We start from the raw sequence: 21,156 nt of genomic DNA, 5'->3' as shown, positions 1-21,156 counted from the left end.
TATCTATTGCATTGATTTATTGTTGAGGATGAAATAAGTTGATACATCAAAAGGGCTTAGAATAGTGCCTGGTGGAAAATTGGTATTTAATAAGTATTAATTTTATTAATAAAACCCATCCCCATATTTCCTTCAGATACAAATGTTTTTAAAGAAAGTGTTACAGGTACTGGTGAAGCTCCTCATCATCCCATTTCCTTCTTCCTCACTGGGGACCACTTTCCTGAGGTTGATGTGTAGCCTTCCTATCTAGATTTTAAAAATTTATTACATAAGTATGTATTTATAAGCAACGTAGTATATAGCACATTTTTTAAAATGGTGTCCTAAATGGCATCCTTTTTCAACCTTTTTTCCATTCAAAATTGTGTGAGCTTTACCCACACTGACATGTGGCGCTCTAGGACTATGTTCAGTCCTGGGACTGTACGGTAATGTGTTAATACCTTCCCCTATTGATGGACACTTCACTTGTTTTCAGTGTCCATGGGAAATGTCTCCCATTCCCCGAATCTGGTTAGTGTAAAATGGTATCTTGTTATTGCTTTAATTTACATTTCCATGATCTCTAGAGAATCTTTTCATTATTTATAGGAGATTTGGATTTTCCCTTTGAATTACCTGTTCTTATCTTTTGCTCATTTTTCCTTTAGGGTTATTTGTATTTTTTCTTTGATTTGTAGAATTTTTAAAATTTAAAAAAGCAGTTTTGGATGGTAGTTTTTCAGTAATACTTATTCTTTGTCATTTTGGATAGGAATCCTTTGTTGATTCTGTACATGGCAAATGTATTCTTCCAGTCTTCAGTTTGTTTTTTCATTTTCTTTTTGACCTCCTGATTAACAAAAGTTAACGAAAGTTTTTAGCTTTTGCATTTGTTTCCTTATGGAGATTCTCAAACACAGAAGTTGAAATATAATGATCACTCCTTAGATCTAACAGTCAGCATTTTGCCATATTGGCTTTACTTATTTGTGTGTGTTTGTGGAATCATTTGAGAGTAAGTTCCTTTTTTTTTTTTTCCAAAGATTTTTTTATTTGAGAGAGAGAGAGCATGAGAGCACAGACAGGGGAGAGGGAGAAGCAGGCTCACTGCTGAGCAGAGAGCCTGATGTGACGCTCAATCCCAGGACCCTGAGATCATGACCTGAGCCGCAGATACTTGACTGAGTCACCCAGGCACCACTAAGTTGCATTTTTTATGACACTTCTTAAAAATAAGGACATAATTACAACATCACTATAATATTAAGAAAACCAACACTAATATCCCTAATATCATCTAATCTCCAGGCACGTCCAATTTCCTTATTTGTCCCTAAATAATGGCTTTTACAGCTTGTTATTATGAATCAGGATCCAAAGGTTCATACTTTGCATTTATTTGTATGTCTCTTAAGAAACTGGGTTAGTTGACTTGTAGATTGTTTCACATTCTGGATTTGTCTCTTTGGTGTTGAACTTGTTTTCCTATCCCCTGTATTTACTTGGCAGGCAGAGGGTGACTGCCCTTACTGCCAAATTCATGCTGGGAAACAGAGTCTGATTTGTTCTCAGTTCCAAGTCCAAATTCCCAGGCTCAAAGGTTGCCTGGGATCAGATGGCCTAGCTTGGACGAGTGGTTTTATTAGTTTCCTATTGCAGCTATAACATATCACACAATCTCTTGGCTTAAGATGAATGATATTATCTTTTTAAAAAAATTTTTATTTATTTATTTGACAGAGATCACAAGGAGGCAGAGAGGCAGGCAGAGAGAGAGGAGGAAGCAGGCTCCCTGCTGAGCAGAGAGCCTGATGTGGGGCTCCATCCCAGGACCCTAAAATCATGACCTGAGCTGAAGGCAAAGGCTTTAACCCACTGAGCCGCCCAGGCGTCCCCGAATGATATTATCTTATGTAGGCTGGAAGTCTGGCATGGGTCTCCCTGGGCTAAAGTCCAGGTGTCAGAATCACCACTTTCCTTTCTTGATGGTTTAGGGAAGAATCTCATTTCCTGGACTTCTCTAGCTTCTGGAGATCACTCACATCCCTTGGTTCATGGCCCCCTTCTTCTTTCTTCAAAGGCAGCAATGCTTGCCGAGCAAAGGCTTGCATCTGCTTGACTTTTCTTCCCTCAGATCCATCTGATTCCAAAATCCAGGCTCTTTCCATCACCCCTTGCTGCCTGCTGTCTCTTGTGCTGTTTCCTGGACTGAAGTGAAGGACTTGTTATTTAACTAGAACTGGGCTGGAGGATGTTTTTCCAACCAGCTCCTGGGGAGGGAGGTTTGTAGTGGAGTTGCCAGTTTCTGTGGCATAAATACTCCCAGCTGTGGACATTTTCAGGCTACCAACATGATTTCAACAGGCTTGAAGACTTCCTGAAAATGTTACCATTGCTCGAGCATACCCCTGCATTTAATCCTATCCCATTTCACCTTGTCAGCGCCATCCAGCCTGCGGGTGGCTATTGAAAACAGGTGGTTTCTACTGATCTAATTTGTTTTGTTTCCACAGGGGCTGTACCAGCTCACCATGGATATCATTATGATGATCCGAGTGTGTAAAATGTTCCGCCAGGGCCTCAGGGGATTCCGGGAATATCAGATCGTGGAGACTGCTCACAGAAAGCACCCTATCTTTTCCTTCTGGGATGTAAGCAGCTGGCCTTAGCAGGATTGGGAGGGTTTAAGAGGGTCCAGTAAATAGCACCTCACTTCCCAGACTGAACCAAACAGAGAGAAGACAAGGGGTAAAGCAGGTGGGAGACCCAACTGTCACTTTTGTGAATGATGAGACTTTATTGGAGAAGGTGATTTTATTGAAGACTTTATTGGAGAAGATCACCAAGTGAGAGGATGACCTAAGACTAAACTTCAGAATTGGATAGCCTTATGTGCCCAGTCATGGGCAGTGCTGGACCATGGCAGACTTCTACTACAGGAGCGGTTCCTCCTGCCCTAAACTCACAGCAGAGGAGAGCAGAGCAGAATGTGGGCTCAGAGGGATGGAGATGGAATGATCTCACCCAGTTTTTCCAGATTCACCAAGGAGTTTAAGTTACTCCTTCTGTATGTGGAAGGAGAGGGACTAGTAGTGTTCTAAAAGCACAACTCCCTCCATGTGTAAAGAAACACAAGGAGAAGGGAAGAAGCCATCTTCATTCTAACTGGGATCAAAAGAATCAGAAAAATCCAGAAGCCTCATTAGAGTCAGGGTTTTCTGAATGCCCACCACTGTTCATCTTCTCTACCTTCTTTCCTGTCCCCTCCATTTAAGCAAAGGAACACATGCAGGGCCCTGCTCACTCTGGAGGCCATGCTTCTAGATTTTCTAGAAGGTCCCCATTTCAAATTAAAAAATTTATCCCAGTGGTAGATCATACATACTTTTCAGCTCAGAAAAGTTGATCACCATTCTGCTAACCTGTTCTAGATCCCCAAAGATATCTTCATTACTATTCAGGGCCCCAAAGTTTCTCCCAATCTCTGGACGAACTCTTCCCATTTTCCTGTCGTGCACAGAGTGACTAGCCCTGCCTCCCAAATGCACCCAGGGATTCACTCCAGGAAATTGTCCTAAATGGTGGTGGTGATGGGTGAAAGAGAGGCCATCTTGGATTGGTCTCTGAAGGACCAGCAGGTGTAACTGTATGTGTGTGTGTGGCTGAGTTTAAGGTATAGCAGGGAGTAGGGGCCTGTGGGTCTGCAGAAAAGAAGAATGTGTCCCATCTGAAGATATTCAAATTCATATATTTTAAAGACATTATGCTGACCAAACCAAATGAATCTACAGACAGATTCTGCCCTGTGGTTGGACCATCAGTTGGGAAGGGATGGAATGGAAGAATTGGAACTGGGAACCAAGGTTCGCTGTCTGGAAGGACATTCTGACTCAGGGCCTCATCATGAAGTTGTAAAGCAATGGGCCATGGGGGCCAGGAGTTTTTGGTTACCAGAACACGTGGGCTGGTGCCTGAGCACTTGGAAGCTGAAGACCCAGATCAGCCTTGTCATCAGGGGAGCATGAGGCTGAAACTTAATGACACTGGTTGGGCAGAGTAGACTTGAGCAGAGCAGAAGCCTCTTCAGGGCAGCCTCAGGGGGTCCTATGGCTGCTGGGCAGAGAGTTAGGGGGCCGGAGTGTGGGATTGGGTCAAGAGAGCCGCAGACCAGTTTTCATTAGAGCTTGTGAATCCAGATCTTTTCGAACACCATTGCTTTCTTTCATGGCCTCCTTGAGATGCATCACGCAGGCACATAAGCTATAAATGGGGCTCTGGGATGGGGAGGACCTGAGATATGTCTAGAGAGGTGGTTGGAAAAATCTTGGTTTCCCTCAGGTGGTGGTCAGGGCCTTATTTATGTCCCTCACCTTCCCCCTGCCTTCTCCTGCATATCATCCCCTCGCCCCCTGCCTCTTCCCCTACTCTTCCCACATCCCCCCTGCAACTGTTAGGCGATAGAATTGGATTAGTTCATCCTTAAGACATTTTACACTTCCTTCTTCTGGCCATACTCTAGAAGAGGACTGATAACTCAGTGTGTGGTCCTTGGGCAGGTTCCTTCACCCACCTCGAGTCCAAAAGGGGGCGCAGTAATACCTGCTCCGTCCTGAGGATGAAATGGAGTAAGGAAGGAAGATGAGCATGCCTGGTTCCTGACAGGCGCTTAGGGAAGCCTGGCTTCGTCAATGCCTCCATTTTGTCCCTTTGTGTCGCTCTCTACTTTCCCATTAGTTTGCTTCTTTCCTCCTCTTCCTTTTCTCTCTCCATCCTTTCTGTCTTTATCCTCACCCCTCCTCCTCTCTCTCTGTCTCAACAATGACATGTAAGTACTGGGCCCGAGTCTGGGGCTGAGTTGGGGCTTTTGAGCAGAAGTCAACATGAGAGGGCCAGCTAGTAGGAGGGTTCCCGTGGCTTCCTGCCTACCACACGGAAGGGGAGAGGAGGGTTTCAGTGCAAAATTCTAGGAGTAGTCTTGCTGATTCTATTTCTTCTCCCCCTTCTTCCCTTCTCCCCCTGCAGAAAAGGAGGCAAGGCCGAATCATGTTTGATACTATGGACTTTGTTGCAGAGGAGGTATGCGTAACTCTGACCTTGCTGCTGGGAATTTTCTTTCTGCCTCAGGCCTGGAAAAGGCACTGGGTTGGGTATCAGGACAGGTGGGTCCAGTCTGGGTTCCCAAGATTCCAGGCCTGACATTCTGGGGCTGTGAGCACCCTTGAACCCATTTGTCACCTTATAGCTGAGCAGAACCAGCAGGGAGAGCTCCTGTACTTACACCCGTGGACAAGGAACGAAAGGCAAAGTAGTGGCTGTAAGAGCTCCAGACACAGGAGAAATAATCAGGGTGGTGGGGAGAGCCCTGACCTGTGTGTGAATTCTGTCTCGGCCTCAAGCCCTCTGAGAGACACTGGGCACACCAACCCACCCTCCCCACCCTGACTGTCAGATGGCCATTCTGGCAAGGGAATGTTTTATATCTGAGTGAGACTTTGGACTGTGTGACATGTTTTCTGAATTTCAAGAATTGTTATTTTCCCGGCTTCTCACTAAGTCTTGGATACTAAATTAAAATTTAATTTAAAAAATTTTAAAGATTTTATTTATTTTTGTGAGAGAGAGAGAGCGCTAGCACAAGCAGGGGCAGGGGGAAGGTAGAGGGAGAAGCAGGCTCTTCACTGAGCAGGGAGCCCAATGTGGGACTCGATCCCAGGACCCCGGGATCATGACCTAAGCCGAAGGCAGACACTTAACTGACCCAGCTATCCAGGCGCCCCAAAATTTAATTTAAATTTGAAAGGGATCTACCTATTACAGGAAAGATTTGAAGTTCTTACCAGCTCTATTAGATCTGTGTCTGGTTGTGGGGATTCTAGGTGGTATAACTTCCCTTAAGGAGCTAAGTAGGAGTTAAAGTGAGGAAAGTTGGGACCCCTGGGTGGCTCAGTTGGTTAAGCAGCTGCCTTCGGCTCAGGTCATGATCCCAGAGTCCTGGGATCGAGTCCCACATCGGGCTCCTTGCTCCGCGGGGAGCCTGCTTCTCCCTCTTACTCTGCCTTCCACTCTGTCTGCCTGTGCTCGCTCTCCCTCTGAAAAATAAATAAATAAAATCTTTAAAAAAAAAAAAAAAAGTGAGGAAAGTTACCTGGGAAGTTAAATAACAGAGTTAGTTCTGTGGGAATCCAGAGAAGGGAGTTTCTAAGGGTTGAGGGTTGGTGAGAGAGATTTCCTAAAAGAATTAGGGCCCCTAGTGGGCCTGGAGAATCAGTTTTATTCATAGAAACCAGAGTCATCTGTGTTTTGTCCTAAATGAACCCTATCATAGAAATCTCAATGGGTTATTGATAGCAAGAGAGGGTTAGGAAGGAAGAAGATTGGATTCAGATCTTAAAAATGGCCAAGACAGGGCACTTGTGGCTCAACTGCTTGAACATATGACTTGATCTTAGTTCAGATCTTTATCTCAGGATCATGAGTTCAAGCCCCATGTTGGGCTCCACATTGGGGATAGAGGCCTACTTAATTAAAAAAAAAAAAAAAAAAATCAATGCTTCCATAGTTCCAGGCTAGGAGCCAGGCCCATTATAAGCCCTTTACATGTATTAGCCCTGCTATTTATACATTCAGGTTCTGCTGCTCTCAGATAGGGAACTGAGGCTCAGGGAAATGTGACTTGTCCCAGGAGACACAACTAGGAAGGAGCAGGCCAAGTTTCAAACCCAGGTACATGGCACATTTTAAAATTTTTAAAAATTTTAAAGGTTTTATTTATCTATTTGAGAGAGAGAGAGAGAGCACGAATGGGGGGAAGGGCAGAGGGAGAAGCAGACTCTCTGCTGGGCAGGAAGCCTGATTTGGGGCTCAGTCCCAGGACCCAAGTATCATGACCTGAGCTGAAGGCACATGCTTAACCGACTGGGCCACCCAGACATCCAGAACCTGTGTGTTATTAATCACTAAGCAACACTGCCCCTCTGAGGAGATATGCAAGGCTTCAGAACTATTGTCCAGAATTTCTCATGTCTCACTTCTTTTTTGCTTCTGTGAGAACTACTGTTATGTGAAATTAGCCAGCATTCATTCATTCCTTCCATAAATTTTTATTTTGTTGAGTGCCCATCACATGTGAGATGTTTTTCTTTTTCTTTTTTTTAAAGATTTTATTTATTTATTTGACAGACAGAGATCACAAGTAGGCAGAGAGGCAGGCAGAGAGAGAGAGAGGGAAGCAGGCTCCCTGCTGAGCAGAGAGCTGGATGCGGGACTCGATCCCAGGACCCTGAGATCATGCATGACCTGAGCCGAAGGCAGCAGCTTAACCCACTGAGCCACCCAGGTGCCCGAGATGTTTTTCTAGAGTGGGGTAAATAAGATAGATGAAACCACTGTTGTGTTTTTATTGGGGCTTATATTCTAGGACACCTTTGTCCAATAGAACTTTCTGAGATAATGGAAATGTTCAGTTGTGTTGTCCAATATAGTAGCCAACAGACCCATGTTGCGCTTTGTGGCTTGTGTGACTGAGGAATTTAATTTTTTTTTAAGATTTTGTTTATTTAGGACGCCTGGGTGGCTCAGTGGGTTAAGCCGCTGCCTTCGGCTCAGGTCATGATCCCAGCGTCCTGGGATCGAGTCCCACATCAGGCTCCTTGCTTGGCAGGGAGCCTGCTTCTCCCTCTGCCTCTGTCTGCCATTCTGTCCGCCTGTGCTTGCTCTCTCTCCCTCTCTCTCTGACAAATAAATAAATAAAATATTTTAAAAAAAAGATTTTGTTTATTTATTTGACAGAAAGAGAGAGAGAGAGTACAAGCAGGGGGAGCTGCAGGCAGAGGGAGAGGGAGAAGCAGGCTCCCTGCAGAATGGGGAGCCTGATGTAGGGCTCGATCTCAGGACCCTGGGATCACAACCTGAGCTGAAGGCAGACACTTAACTAACTGAGCCACAGGTGCCCCAGAACTTATTTTTTTAATTTAATTTAATTTAAATTTCAATAGCCACGTGTGGCTAATGGCTACCATATTGGATAGTGCAGTTCTAGAGTGAGTGAGAGAGTGTGTGTGTGTGTGTGTAGGATGGGGAAATTATAGATAATATACACATTAACAAAAAAGAGGGGTGCCTGGGTGGCTCAGTCAAGCATCTGCCTTTGGCTCAGGTCATGCTTTCAGGGTCCTGGGATGGAGTCCCATATGGGGCTCCCTGCTCAGTGAGGAGTCTCCTTCTCCCTCTCCATCTGCACCACCCCCTACTCACGTTGTGTGTGTGTGTGTGTGTGTGTGTGTGTGCACGCGCACTCTCTCTGTCTCTCAAATAAATAAGTTAATCTTTTAAAAAGAATGAGGTCATTTCAGAAAGTATGAATTACTTGGGGAAAAGTGATTCAGAAACTACACACTACTGGGAAGGGGGCCTATTATTTTAGGTCAAATGATCCAGTAGGGACTCCCTGAGTATGTGGTGATATAGGAGCTAAGAACTGAATGAAGAGGAGAAAGCAGCTATAGCCATGTGAAAATGCAGGGGAAGAACATTCCAGGCAGAGAAAACAGCCCAAGCAAGGACTGCAGGACAGAAGTGAGCTTGGCACCTACAAAAGATGGGTAGAATTCTAGACACTGGAGAATGAAGGAGAGAAGCAGGAAGTGAGGTGGTGGGGGGTAGGGAGGAAAGGAGTCAGACCATGTGGGGCCCCTAGGCTGGGGTACAGAGTTAAGATTTTATCCTAAGTGAGATGGGCAGCCAGTAGGAGTGTTAATAACTCAGGTACCATTTTCCCAGCAGGTGGGGGTGGGGAGTGAATGGATGGATCTGTCTACCCACTGGTCCATGAGTCTTGCTTCACCAGGACCTGGTTTCTCTAGGTTCTTTTTATTCCTTAGTCTCCTGTAGCATTTCAAGATATCGGCTGAGGCAAGGGAGGTCTCCCCTGACTGCAGTGAACATATCCTGAGGGTCCCCTGGAGCCAGAGAGCCCTTATTGTCTTGGGGAGTGGTCAATGAACAGCAAAGGCAGTATGGTCAGGAGTTAGGGATAAGTCTCTTGGCATGTAGCAGATCTAGGTTATCATCCTGCCTGAGTGTCTTCATCTGTCAAATGGGAATCGTAACACTGCTTCACTTCTCGGGCTGGGCAAACATGCAGTGAGATGGTGTGTGTAAGTTGTGTATCCGGATACCAGGCACGCAGTAAGCCCTTGGTACGTGTCAGCCACTCTTGTACAGGGTGTGGGAGAGTGTAAGAGCAGGAGTGTGGGGAATTGCTGACTGGCCTCTGGGGGAAACTGCTGGGTCTTGTGTGTCACTCTGGTTCTCTCTCCCCAGGGTCACTTCCCTCCAAAAGCCATGCAGATCACGCAGAAGCTGCCTTCCTGGAGGACGGAGCCCGAGATCCAGGCGCTCTGTAACCTCCTGCAGGTCTTGGACAGCTACCGTAACTACTCAGAGCCCCTGCAGCTGCTCCTGGCCAAGGTCATGCGCTTTGAACGGTCAGTGAGGGGCACACCCCTGGGTCCTCGGCTGGGAAGAGCTGCCTGACGAGGCCATGGCCAGTCTGCTTGTGTCTCTGTGACACCCCAGCTGTGAAAAGCTATCTGTCAGCTCGCTGGAGTGCTCCTTGTTGAGCTTGTAGCACGCTTGGTCTCCTTCATTTATTGATAGTCTTCCCAGGATTAAGGAGCCACTGGATCTGATGAGGCTTGGGTAGGATCCTCAGAAAGGATCTGGTCCAGTTTCCTCCTCTTTCAGAAGAAGAAGCAGAGGCTCAGAGGGGTAGAACGTCTCATACTCTGTCACCCAAGTCATGAGAGGTAGAGCTGAGACTTGCATCCACACCCTAAAAGCCACAGTGGTTCACAGGTGATTGTATCATGTACAGATAGGAACTAGGGCAAGGGTCTGTGAACTTGGATAAGAAAAAGTTTGTTTTCGGGGCGCCTGGGTGGCTCAGTGGGTTGGGCCGCTGCCTTCGGCTCAGGTCATGATCTCGGGGTCCTGGGATCGAGTCCCACATTGGGCTCTCTGCTCAGCAGGGAGCCTGCTTCCCTTCCTCTCTCTGCCTGCCTCTCCGTCTACTTGTGATTTCTCTCTGTCAAATAAATAAATAAAATAAAATAAAAAAACAAAAAAAAAAACAAAAAAAAAAAAAAAAGAAAAAGTTTGTTTTCTTTAACATCTAACTAAAATTTATCATTTCCTTGAATCGCAAATGTAGGTAATGCACCACGACAGTATTAGCTATTCCTGTGACTTTTTCACCAAAAGAAATCACCAAAAATACACACTCAAGTTATTGCAGATTTCTCAAAAAAAATTTTATATTCATCATATCTTTGAAATTATGGTAGTAATTAGATCTGCTGCTAGATTTTATTATTCTGTGCCTTAATAAAGATGCACATATATTGCTAGACAACAATTGGGTTTTATTATTTTTTTTAAGACTTATATATTTGAGAGATAGAGAGCGCACAAACATGAGGGGTCATGGGGAGGAAGGGACAGAGGGAGAGACTCTGAAGCAGGCTCCCCTGCTGAGCGCAGAGCCCATTCAGAGCTCAGTCTCACAACCCTGAGAGCATGACCTGAGCCAAAATCAAGGGTCAGACTCTTAAGTGACTGAGTCACCCAGATGCCCCCACAATTTGGGTTTTAAAAGGCAATTATCAACTGTTTCTGCTGTATTTTATTTTATATATATACTTATTTATTTTAAAAACATTTTTTAAAGATTTTTATTTATTTGAGAGAAAGAGAGTATAAGTAGGGGAGCAGCAGAGGGAGAGGGAGAAGGAGAAGCAGGCTCGCTGCTGAGCAGGGAGCCCCATGCAGGGCTCGATCCTAGGACCCCGAGATCATGACCTGAGTGGAAGGCAGACGCTTAACTGACTGAGCCACCCAGGCACCCCTGTTTTATATATTTAAAACATTATTCTGTGAAGGCTTCACCAGATTGTCCAAGGGTCCATGACACAAGAGGCACCATATAAATACATTGTGCTAGAGAAGTGTAAGTGGTGTCCTTTTCTTGGACATTTCAGTGGCTTAAGAGAAGCAGCCTAGCAGAAATATTTGAGGTAAGGCCTGTCTTGAAAATGGAGGCTGTAAGGACACTATAGGTCTGTGTCCTGATATCTTCCTTCACGGAGGTCCCAGGTCACATAGTCACAACTAGCACTAGATTAAGGCCTGTTACGACCTGTGTAGGCTCTGTTTATAGCCAGTAAGCCTGGGAGACTCTCCATCTGGTGTGGCCAAAGGAGACTTAAAAAAGAGGTGGCATTGGGGTAGGTATATTTGATAAGTGGAGGTGTAGGCAAGAACATTCCAGGCAGAGGGAACCATCTGCTTTGGGTCCAGCCCAGGAAAGAAGAGCAAGTCGTGTTCTTAAAGTAAGATTCCACAGCAGGCAGAATGTTGTCATGCAAAGAAAAAGAATCATTGAGGTAGAAGCTCTGGAGTGTGACGGGGCATCTGCCACTCTGAAGTGTGACCTCAGGCAAGCCACTTAACCGTGCTGAGCCTCAAAATCCGCATTACTGATACAGATTTTGCGTGAAGATGAAGAGGTAGTGATTTTTAAAGTCCTGTTCAGCTAGTTGATTATTTCTGGGACTGGAAATGAGCAGATTAGACAGGATTCTTTCAGTCACAAGGGACAGAAAACCTACCTGGGCCAGGGGTGGCCTATATATCTGAAAAGTCCTAAAAAGTCCTGGAATAGTTCTCCAGCTTCCGGCTCAGTCCATTCTCATAAACCACTTTCTCCACCAAACCTCCTCTCTCTTGGCAGCACGATGACAGACTGTCTGAGAGTCAAGAATTAAAGTGTTTCCCCCAAAGTAAAGTCAGGGTGTGACTGTTGGGAAGGGTGACCCGACACCTGGCAGCAAAGCCACAGATGTCTGCTCTAGGAGATTTGGGGTCTAGTGCTGACTCTAGTGTGACTCATTGTGTGCCTTCAGCAAGCCTGGGGCTTCTTAGGTCTCACTTCCCTCATCTCAGCGATGTGGATCAGCTACATGGTTTCTGAGGGTCTTTCCAACTGCAGCTCCAGGAGTCTGGGCTTGGATGAGCACTAGTTGTGCTCCCCAAAGCCTCATTTTCCAGCTGAATCGTCTCCTATCTAGTCATGGTCTTCTAGGCCATCTCCTTTTTCTAGACTTTTGTGTTCCCCATTACCTTCTGGGTAAAACCTAAAGTTAGCCCAGTGTCTGAAGTGTCTTATGATTTGACCTAGCCAAATTTCTCTCCCACTGGTTCCCCTGACCTCCCTGTTTTCCATTTCCCTTTCTAATGGAGCTCACTGTTATTCCTTTGAAGACACCATGCTTTCAGCCACCTCTGTGCCTGTGGACGTGGTGGTCCCTCTGCCTGGAACATTCTTCCAACTCTGTCTACCTGGAAGACTCCAGACAGTATCCCGCAGCCTGCTCTGGCTTTGCTAAGCTGGGTTAAGTGCCATTGCTCCATGCTTCTGAATTCGCCTGTGCTCACCTCTCTTAAAGCACTTTTAAACCTTATTTAGCTTCTGAACTTGACCATAATTTTCAGGACAAAATCTGTCCTTTCTCGCTTTGCCTGATAGACACAGTTGGTATTTATTTAACTTACTGAATGAAGGAAGGAAATGAATGAATATTGAAAGAAGTAGAATCTGAACTTTTATTTGAAATGCAGAAATCTTCCCCCTGGGAGCTTAAGAACTAACTTCCAGTTTGCTCTGGACCTAGGCACCTCTACCCTAATGGTTCCTGATTGTGTAGTGAGTTCTTGAGGATTAGAAGACCATTTACCTATTTTTTCCTAGGCATGTTCGTCTTATTTTACAGACAAGAGACCTTGAGGGTCAGAGAGAGAATATGAGTGTCCAGTGCCGAGCAGCTCAGGGCAGAATCAGGACTGGGATCCTGGTCTCCATCATTTAGCTACTCAGCCATTACTTTCAGGATTTGGTCATTCATTTATTCAGCTGCTGCTCATTGAGCATGTCCCGTGTGCTGAAGCGGACTGACAAAGGCTCTGTCTCAGGAAGCTTCAGTCTGATGGAGGTGGGCAACTCGGTGACTGTTAGTGAAGCAGTCAAGCTTGATGGGGCTGGGGCTGGGCTGTTGCAAGGTCCCTTCTGGTCCCAGTCTGTGTCTTCCTGCCCTAGAGAGAAGAGCACCACAGTGCAGCACTCCTCACAGCACGGGCCAGGCTCCCTGCTGCTTCCAGACCTACTGGCCTTGGTCTCTTCTCAGGTTTGGGCGCAGGCGCGTGATTGTCAAGAAGGGACAGAGGGGCAACAGCTTTTATTTCATCTATCTGGGCACAGTCGCGGTGACCGAGGATGACGATGGCAGCAGCGCCTTCCTGGACACCCACCCCACATTGTTGCACAAGGGCGACTGTTTTGGGGTAAGCACGGGGGAAGGTCGGCCTCAGTGGGGCAGGCATGGGGGTGCGACAGGACTCCAGCCAGAACAGCTGGGCCTGGTCCTACCTTCTCCTGTGTGTAAGTCCCTGCCCTATCGTGGATCCCAGCACCCTTTCCCGTCACAGGCCAATCGACTGGACCAGCTGATGTCCAAGGATGGTTCCTCCATCTGTGATGTTTGAGGAACATGAGGAACATGTTCCCTGTATAACCCCCACAGAGGCGCAGTGACCCCTCCGAGAGGCCCCTCTGGCTTCCTCTTTCTGGTCTGGTGAAGCCTGTTGCCTCTTTTCTTCCACGAGCAGCATATTAAGAGGGAGGGGATGGCGCCCAGGAGTGGGGAATGAACAGGAGTGCAGGGCCAGCTGGGGAGTCTGCAGTCTGGGAAGTAGAGATTTCTGGGGGCTGATGGAAGCAGGAAAAAGGTGGGCAAGGCTGCGAGGAGAAAGCAAGAGGTAGGTAGCATCTCACTTGCTTTTGTCTGTGTCAACCCAACAGGAACTGGGCATTCTGACTCCTTCACTAAGGAGGGCCACTGTGGTCTGTATGGAAGAAACAGAATTCCTGGTTGTCGACAGGGAAGACTTCCTTGAGAATAAGCTGGATCAGGAATTCCAAAAGGATGCTCAGGAACGATTTGAATTTTTTAGGTACCTCCATCATCAGCCAACATGTCCCCCCTGTGTGTTTATTAGGTGCCTGACTGTGGTAGGCCCAGTGGGAGACAGGAGGTGCTGTTCTCTCCCAGAATGCTCTTGAGACAGGAGACCTCTCCCACCCAACTTCTCCATCTGGCAAAGTCCTGCTAGACCCTTAGGTCTCAGCTTACACATCCCTTCCTTGTGGGATGGTACTAATAGAATAGCTCACGGGTACTCAGCCCTTTGTCCCAGGTCTTTTAACTTCTCTTATTCAATCCTGTGGCATTGTTTCTCTTGCTCTGTCTAGTTTACAGGTAAGGAAACAAAGCTTTGGTGTTGTGGGGGTGGGGTGATGTACCCAGAATGTTCAATTCAGAAATCTCTGGGCTTCACCGCCCCACCTCACTAACCAAGCCCATCACTCCAGAATAGAGGACAGTGCCCCCCCAATACTTCTATTCTACCCTGTGTTCCTTTTTTTTTTTTTTTCTAAAGATTTTATTTATTTATTTGACAGAGAAACAGCAAGAAAGGGAACACAAGCAAGGGGAGTGGGAGAGGGAGAAGCAGACTTCCTGCAGAGCAAGGAGCCCGATGTTGGGCTTGATCCTAGGACCCTGGGATCATGACTTGAGCCCAAGACAGATGCTTAACAACTGAGCCACCCAGGCACCCCATACCCCATGTTTCTTTGAAGTCCCAGCCAAACTGTGATTCTTTTTTTTTTTTTTTTGAAAGTTTTATTTATTTGACAGAGATCACAAGTAGACAGAGGAGACAAGGCAGAGAAGGGTGGGTGAGGGAAGCCAGCCCCCTGCCGAGCAGAGAGCCCGATGAGGGGCTCGATCCCATGACCCTGAGATCATGACCTGAGCCGAAGGCAGAGGCTTAACCCACTGAGCCACCCGGGCGCCCCCAAACTGTGATTCTTGATTGCATAATACCTCCTTTAACGTTTATTAGACATCAGGCAGGAAGCACGTATGGTTGTGAGGGCAGGGCAGCCCTTTCGCCATGGTAATCCCCACGCTGTTGTCTCTCCAGGCACGCACAGGTGCTCGTTGTATCCCTTCTAGTTACTCACCTTTAGGAAAAGAATGGACATCAGATGAAGTGTGTGCCCCAGCCCTGAAAATACAGGCTATGGGGCTGTGCAGCTCCAGAGCAGTGCGGGGTACAGAGGGCCACCCTGTATGGTAGCAGGAGGGTGGAGAGAAGAGGAGCTGTAAGAGGGACTGGGGCTTTCGAAGAGACTTCGTCCCGCAGGGAGAGGAGCACTTCCTGTTTTCACACCGTGGAAGAATGGGACTGAGCTGCAATCTCAGCTCTTGGGTTTATCAACCATGTCACCCTAGATGGGTCACCTCCCTTCTCTGAGTTGAGCCTCCTGCTCTGTAAAATGGGGATAATGATTCATCTCTCTCCCAAATCTTTGTAAAGATTGAATGAGATGATCATGGGAAGTGGGGGCCCAGTGGTGTTGCCTCTGTGGAGATCCCGCTTTCCCTTCCCGTGTCTCCAGACCCTTCTCCTTTGGACATGGCACTGACCTTGTTCCCCCTTGGTGCCCTGGATTAGCTCAGTGCCCTGTGTCACCCAAGTTCCGGGCTCGTGATCTGTGGGAGCTGAGGAAATTTGAGATGGTTGTTAGCAACCCTGTGGGGCTGCGTGTCAGGGATGGCAAGCCACTGAGTGGTGGTGCATGAGCTGGGTGTGTGTGTGGGGGGGGGCAGGTGATGGCACTGCAGGGTGGGCCTTCAGTCATAGGGAACAAAGGCAAAGAAAGGGGAGTCCAGATGTCCCCCATTCATTAGGCATAGGCCTAAGTCTTTGAAACTAACAGGCTGGAGGAGGCTGGAGTGAGTTGCCCAAACCAAAGGGAGGGGGAGGACTGCTGGGCTGGGGGCCAGAATAGCAGGTGAGCTGAAGTGAGGCACTCTGAGAGTTGCCTAGTGAGCACTAGATTGGGGGATGGGGCCAGAAAGGAGCCCCTGGAGGGCAGAGTGGAAGTGAGAGGGGACACACTGGACTGGGGAGCAGTGGAGAGGAGAGCTGGAGAGGGTGCCACAGGCCAGGTGAGGCAACTGGAGGGCGAGTAAAATCCTCCACATCAGGCATTTTCAAGAGCAAGATGACACATTCCCTTTCTGGAAATTGCTGAGAGCTGGGCACTTTCTGGGATGGAGGGTGATGAATTCTTTTTTTTTTTTTTTTTTTTTTTAAGATTTTATTTATTTATTTGACAGACATCACAAGCAGGCAGAGAGACAGGCAGAGCAAGAGGGGGGAAGCAGGCTCCCCGCTGAGCAGAGAGCCGATTCGGGGCTCGATCCCAGGACCCTGAGATCATGACCTGAGTAGAAGGCAGAGGCTTAACCCACTGAGCCACCCAGGTGCTCCAAGGGTGATGAATTCTATCTAATGGGATTTTCCCCTCAGGAAGATGGATCTATTTGAGTCATTGTCTGACGAGAAGCTCTGGAAGCTTGTAGCCCTGGGGAAGGTGGAGAAGTTCTCCTATGGGCAGCTGATCTCAAAAGATTTCATGGAATTGTCATCCATCTTGTTTGTCAGCAAGGTGAGAGGCCTGGGATGGGGGTGGGGGCTGGAAGCTGGGGAGGCATGCCTGGTGTAATGTCCTGTGGCCACACAGGTGGGGCTGAGCCCTGTTCTGCAGCACTCCCGTTTTCTGAGAGTCCATGTGCCAGCTGTAAAAGAGGTACCACGGAGTTTGGCCTCCCTCCCTCTGAGGGTTCTGTGACTTTGAGATACACTGTTAATTAGAAAGAGGGACACAGGGGTACCCCCTCCTTGACCTCATCATGTACAGGCTTATTTACATACAGATACTTAAATTATATATTTGGCCCTTCAATCTTAATGATGCCAGATCAGTTTTTAAAATTATAATCTTTAGGGACGCCTGGGTGGCTCAGTCGGTTAAGCTTCGCCTTCAGCTTAGATCATGATCTCTGGGTCCTGGGATGGAGCCCTGAGTTGGGCTCCCTGCTAAGTGAGGAGTCTGCTTCTCCCTCTCTCTCTGCTCATCCCCCTGCCCCCTGCTTGTACTCTGACCCTCTCTCAAATAAATAAATACAATCTTTTTTAAAATATGATCTTTAAATTATAGATGTGATATGACCACATTATAAAACATAGTTCTGGAAAGAGGGAAGAAATCACCCATGAGCTCATCACCTCAGAAAAGATTTTCAGTGGTGGAATTGCTTGGGCAGCTAGGTGGCTCAGTCGGTTGGGCGTTTGCCTTTGGCTTAGGTCATGATCACAGGGTCCTGGGATCGAGTTCTGCATCAGGCTCCTTGCTCAGTGGGGAGTCTGCTTCTCCCTCTGCCACTCCTTCTGCTTGTATTCATGCATTCACTCTCTCAAAAATGAATAAATTTAAAAAAAATCTTTAAAAAAAAAGTGGATTTTCTTGGTATCAACGTGTTACGGATCTTGGAACAAGTTGCTGTCCAGAAGGATCCACTTTATCAAGCTTCCAGCAGTGTGCACCTTTGCCAGCACCACACGCCTCTGCTGGGCTCTCCTGTCAATCCTTCAAAACTTTCCTAATTTCATAGATGGCAACTGCTACCTCACTGAGGATTTAATTTACATTTTTCCTCATTGCTAGTGAGACTCATCATGTTTGTCTACAATTCAAATTTCATCTTTTGTGAATTACTTTATGTCCTGTGCCAATTTCTCTGTTGGTTGATAATGAAAACAGAGTCTGACATTTACTGAGTGCTTACCCTGTCCCAGGTTGTCTGCTCCATGTGCTTTGTGTCATTTCAGCCGCAGGGCAGTTCAGCATAGGCCAGTACTGCCGTTATTCCCATTTGACAGAGGTGGAAACTGAGGCACAGGAAGGTTAAGTGGCTTGTCCACAGTTACACAGTCGATGAGGGGCAGTGGCTGGGTTCAACCCAGGTCTGTCTGATTCCAAAGCTCTTCTCAGGGGCTGGAATTTGCAATGTGAGTCGACCGATCTGTCAGTTGTGGACTCTGCTCAACCCTGTGTAGTTTTCATGATTGTCATGAGAACCACCATGTTTTTGAGACCATTTGCTCCTGTGCCAGGGGTTCTACTAGCATTGTTAATTGTTTTTGTTTATTTTGGTTTATTTGCACCTGGTTTGAAATCCAAAAGTTTCGAAAGAGTAATGTTTCCCTCTCACCTTTTCCCCCTGCCACCCAGTGTACCTCCCCAGGGACAGTCACTGTCACTGCTTTCTTTTGTGTCTGTCCTGCGGCTCTTCTTTGTATATAAAGGCAAATGCATGTATATGTTTTCTTCCTTGTTTTCATAAATGGCGTCATGCTATGCAGGCTGTTCCGTATTTTGCTGTTTCAAGAATATTTCTGTAGATTGTTCCATATCCGTCCATAAAGAACCCACATATTTTTTTATTTTTACCACTTGTGCAGTGTTTTACTATATGATTGTGCTTGAATTTATCTAACCAGTTCCCTACTGAGGGATTGGTTGCCCCCATCTTCTGCTATTTCAAGCAGTGCTTTGGTGAACTGTGTACACAGTACCATTTCACCATAAATCTTCACCACAGCTCTATCAGGAAGACGTTCTTATTTCACGTTTACAAATGAGAAAGTTGAAGTTAAGATACCTTAGGAAAGGTCACCCATCTAGTAAGTGGCAGAACAAGGATTCTGCCCCCAAACTTTTAGTATCTCCCATATAGCTGTTGCTCATATTATGTTGCCACCAAACATTTGTTGATTTTTTTTGCCAAGTTTGGTTCATGCTCTGAAGGGATATGAGGATGGAAAAGACTGTTTCTTTCTCCTTATATCTCTCTTCCACTAGAATCTGAGCAGAGACAAAGTTATCCAGGCCATCTACCAAGTGATTAGTGCAAACTCTCTGAGTTTACAAGGATTTAGTAGGGAGACCTCTCTAAAGGCTGGGGGCGTTTAAAGAAGGCTTCCTGGAGAAGGTAAGGCGTTGAGCCTTGAAGTGTTGGACCTTTGGACAAAAGGAAAGGCAAGATTGGCTATATGCTGGAGTTGGTTCTTACTGGCCTATGAGAGCTGATTAAGATTTCAGGAATTACTAAAAATTGAATTATATAAACTATAATTAAATATATTATATGGAAAACAAGTGTAGCAAATAATGAAAAAATCATCATTTCCTCATGACTTTACTGCATTTTACTATTATCTGTGCTCTGGAGTTTATGTCTATTTTAGCTATCTGGTGGAAACACTGTATAACTATGCACGTCTCTTCCTACCTGCGCAGTCAGTGACTTCAGGTTGGTAGCTGAAAATTGGCCCCAGCAGGATAGTGGAAATCAGTAGATACCCTGAGTCAGGTTTTGATTTATGGTTTTGCTGATTATCTTAAGAACACTATAGAGAGAATGTTTATGATGCAGATTAAATTTAAAAGTGGGCTGGGTCTGTAGCCATCACATTGTGAAGAGAAGAAAATTATGGAAATGTTTTACCAGTATTTAACCACTATTCATAATAGATTCATCATGGGAGTTACATCACTGTTGAACAAGCGAAATTCCAATATATATAGCACCAAAGCTAAAGGGGGTTTATTAGTGAATATAATTTCGACAAGGGTGAGAAGTCGTTTACCAGTAGATTACAAACCAGACCTAATAGTGTTAAGTTTATTGGGAAAAGAGTGGATTGGATGCAACTTTGTTTCTCTAATCATGGTTGAATTGTGACTATGATTGGTCATGGTTATAAGAACTCAGCCAGAGGGGCACCTGGGGGACTCAGTGGGTTAAGCCTCTGCCTTCAGCTCAGGTCATGATCTCAGGAATCTGGGATTGAGCCCCACATTAGGCGCTCTGCTCGGCAGAGGGGGAGGCTGCTTCCCCCTCTCTCTCTGCCTACATGTGATCTCTCTCTCTGTCAAATAAATAAATATATATATATATTTTAAAAAAAAAGAAAAAAAAAAAGGACCTCAGCCAGAGTCCGCAACAGCATTCTATGAGAATCCCTTGGCTATTTGGAACTTCCAGTAAGAGTATAATATGTTTTATTGTTATTTATAAATTGTGTGCAGCACACCCTTAATAAGACTAAGATTTACAGACATGTGTACCCTTTCCCAGAGAGCCGATTATTAAACTTAACACCAGGTGGGTGTTTGTGCTGTTATTTTGGGTTCAGTCCCAGAGGAGAGAATCAAGACTAGCTAAATGTAAACAGAAAGGGAGTTATTGGAGGATGTTGAATGGCTAACAGATTTACTGGTGACAGGGAGGCCCGAGGGAGCAGACCTTACACTGAAGGGGATCCCCAAATGACTCCTAGTCCCAGTCCAGACTGGACAGTCACAGGTGCTGCTGCTCCTGCCAAGTTCAGGAAGTCACATCTGTAACCACTGCCTCCACAAGCATAGTGGAGAGCTTGCCGTCCAAAACCAAACCTTGCTCAAGTGCGTCCGGGCGAGGGAACCCGAATCATCTACTTAGCTGCCAGGAGGCTTGGGAGATGTTTGGGAGGATTTGGCTTCCAGCCTCTACCGTCTAAAGGACTGGAAGCACAGGGTCTGACCCAGAGGATGGTGAGGATGAGGAGGAGGCCCTTGCCAGCCATGGGGAATAGTGTGCTAGGTCTGGAGAATCCTGGTAGCCATGTCAGGATCCTGAGCCTAGCACAGGGACTGGTAGCAGAGAGCCCTGAAGACCACCCTCCCTATTTTACAATCCTTTCTCCTCCCTGACATCTGCTCCCTCTTTCCTAAAATGTTGGGGTGATCACCTCCAAAGCCAGGAATGCCATGTGTCCCCAGATTTAACTCTGAGGTCTTTTGATACTATGTAGCCAGGGAAGATTGGGGGCAGGGGTGGAAAGGGATCAAAGTTCAAGACTTGCTTTAATCAGTATGATGATTGCATCTTGACCAGCAGAAAGTTCTTAGTCTGTTTTAGCCTCCAATTCTTTGTCTGTAAAGTGGGACCACTTACCTCATAAAGTCTGTAAGGATGAGTCTAGCACAGACTTACTCAGTTCACGTTCATCCTCGAATTCAGTGGTTCTGAGTGCTGTTCCTTGTTGTTGCTGTTGTTTTTTTTTTTTTTTTTTTTAAGATTTTATTTATTTATTTGAGAG

At 46.3% G+C, this 21,156-nt stretch overlaps 1 protein-coding gene across 3 annotated transcripts in view; it reads left to right on the top strand.

Annotated features, from left to right (window-relative positions):
- Nucleotides 1-21,156, top strand: part of CNBD2 (cyclic nucleotide binding domain containing 2) — a 55,878-nt gene that overhangs the window by 12,894 nt on the left and 21,828 nt on the right. For all 3 annotated transcript variants that reach the window (XM_059133344.1, XM_059133345.1, XM_059133346.1), the window contains 6 exons: nucleotides 2,499-2,636; nucleotides 5,008-5,061; nucleotides 9,307-9,470; nucleotides 13,224-13,380; nucleotides 13,898-14,049; nucleotides 16,480-16,618. In XM_059133344.1, the coding sequence (XP_058989327.1) occupies nucleotides 2,499-2,636; nucleotides 5,008-5,061; nucleotides 9,307-9,470; nucleotides 13,224-13,380; nucleotides 13,898-14,049; nucleotides 16,480-16,618 (804 nt within the window). The remainder of the gene's footprint in view (nucleotides 1-2,498; nucleotides 2,637-5,007; nucleotides 5,062-9,306; nucleotides 9,471-13,223; nucleotides 13,381-13,897; nucleotides 14,050-16,479; nucleotides 16,619-21,156) is intronic.

The sequence above is a fragment of the Mustela lutreola genome, chromosome 9, assembly GCF_030435805.1.
Source record: "Mustela lutreola isolate mMusLut2 chromosome 9, mMusLut2.pri, whole genome shotgun sequence".
Classification (NCBI taxonomy): domain Eukaryota; kingdom Metazoa; phylum Chordata; class Mammalia; order Carnivora; family Mustelidae; genus Mustela; species Mustela lutreola.
Note: the sequence above shows the minus strand (reverse complement) of the source record. Positions and strands in the feature narration are given on the sequence as shown.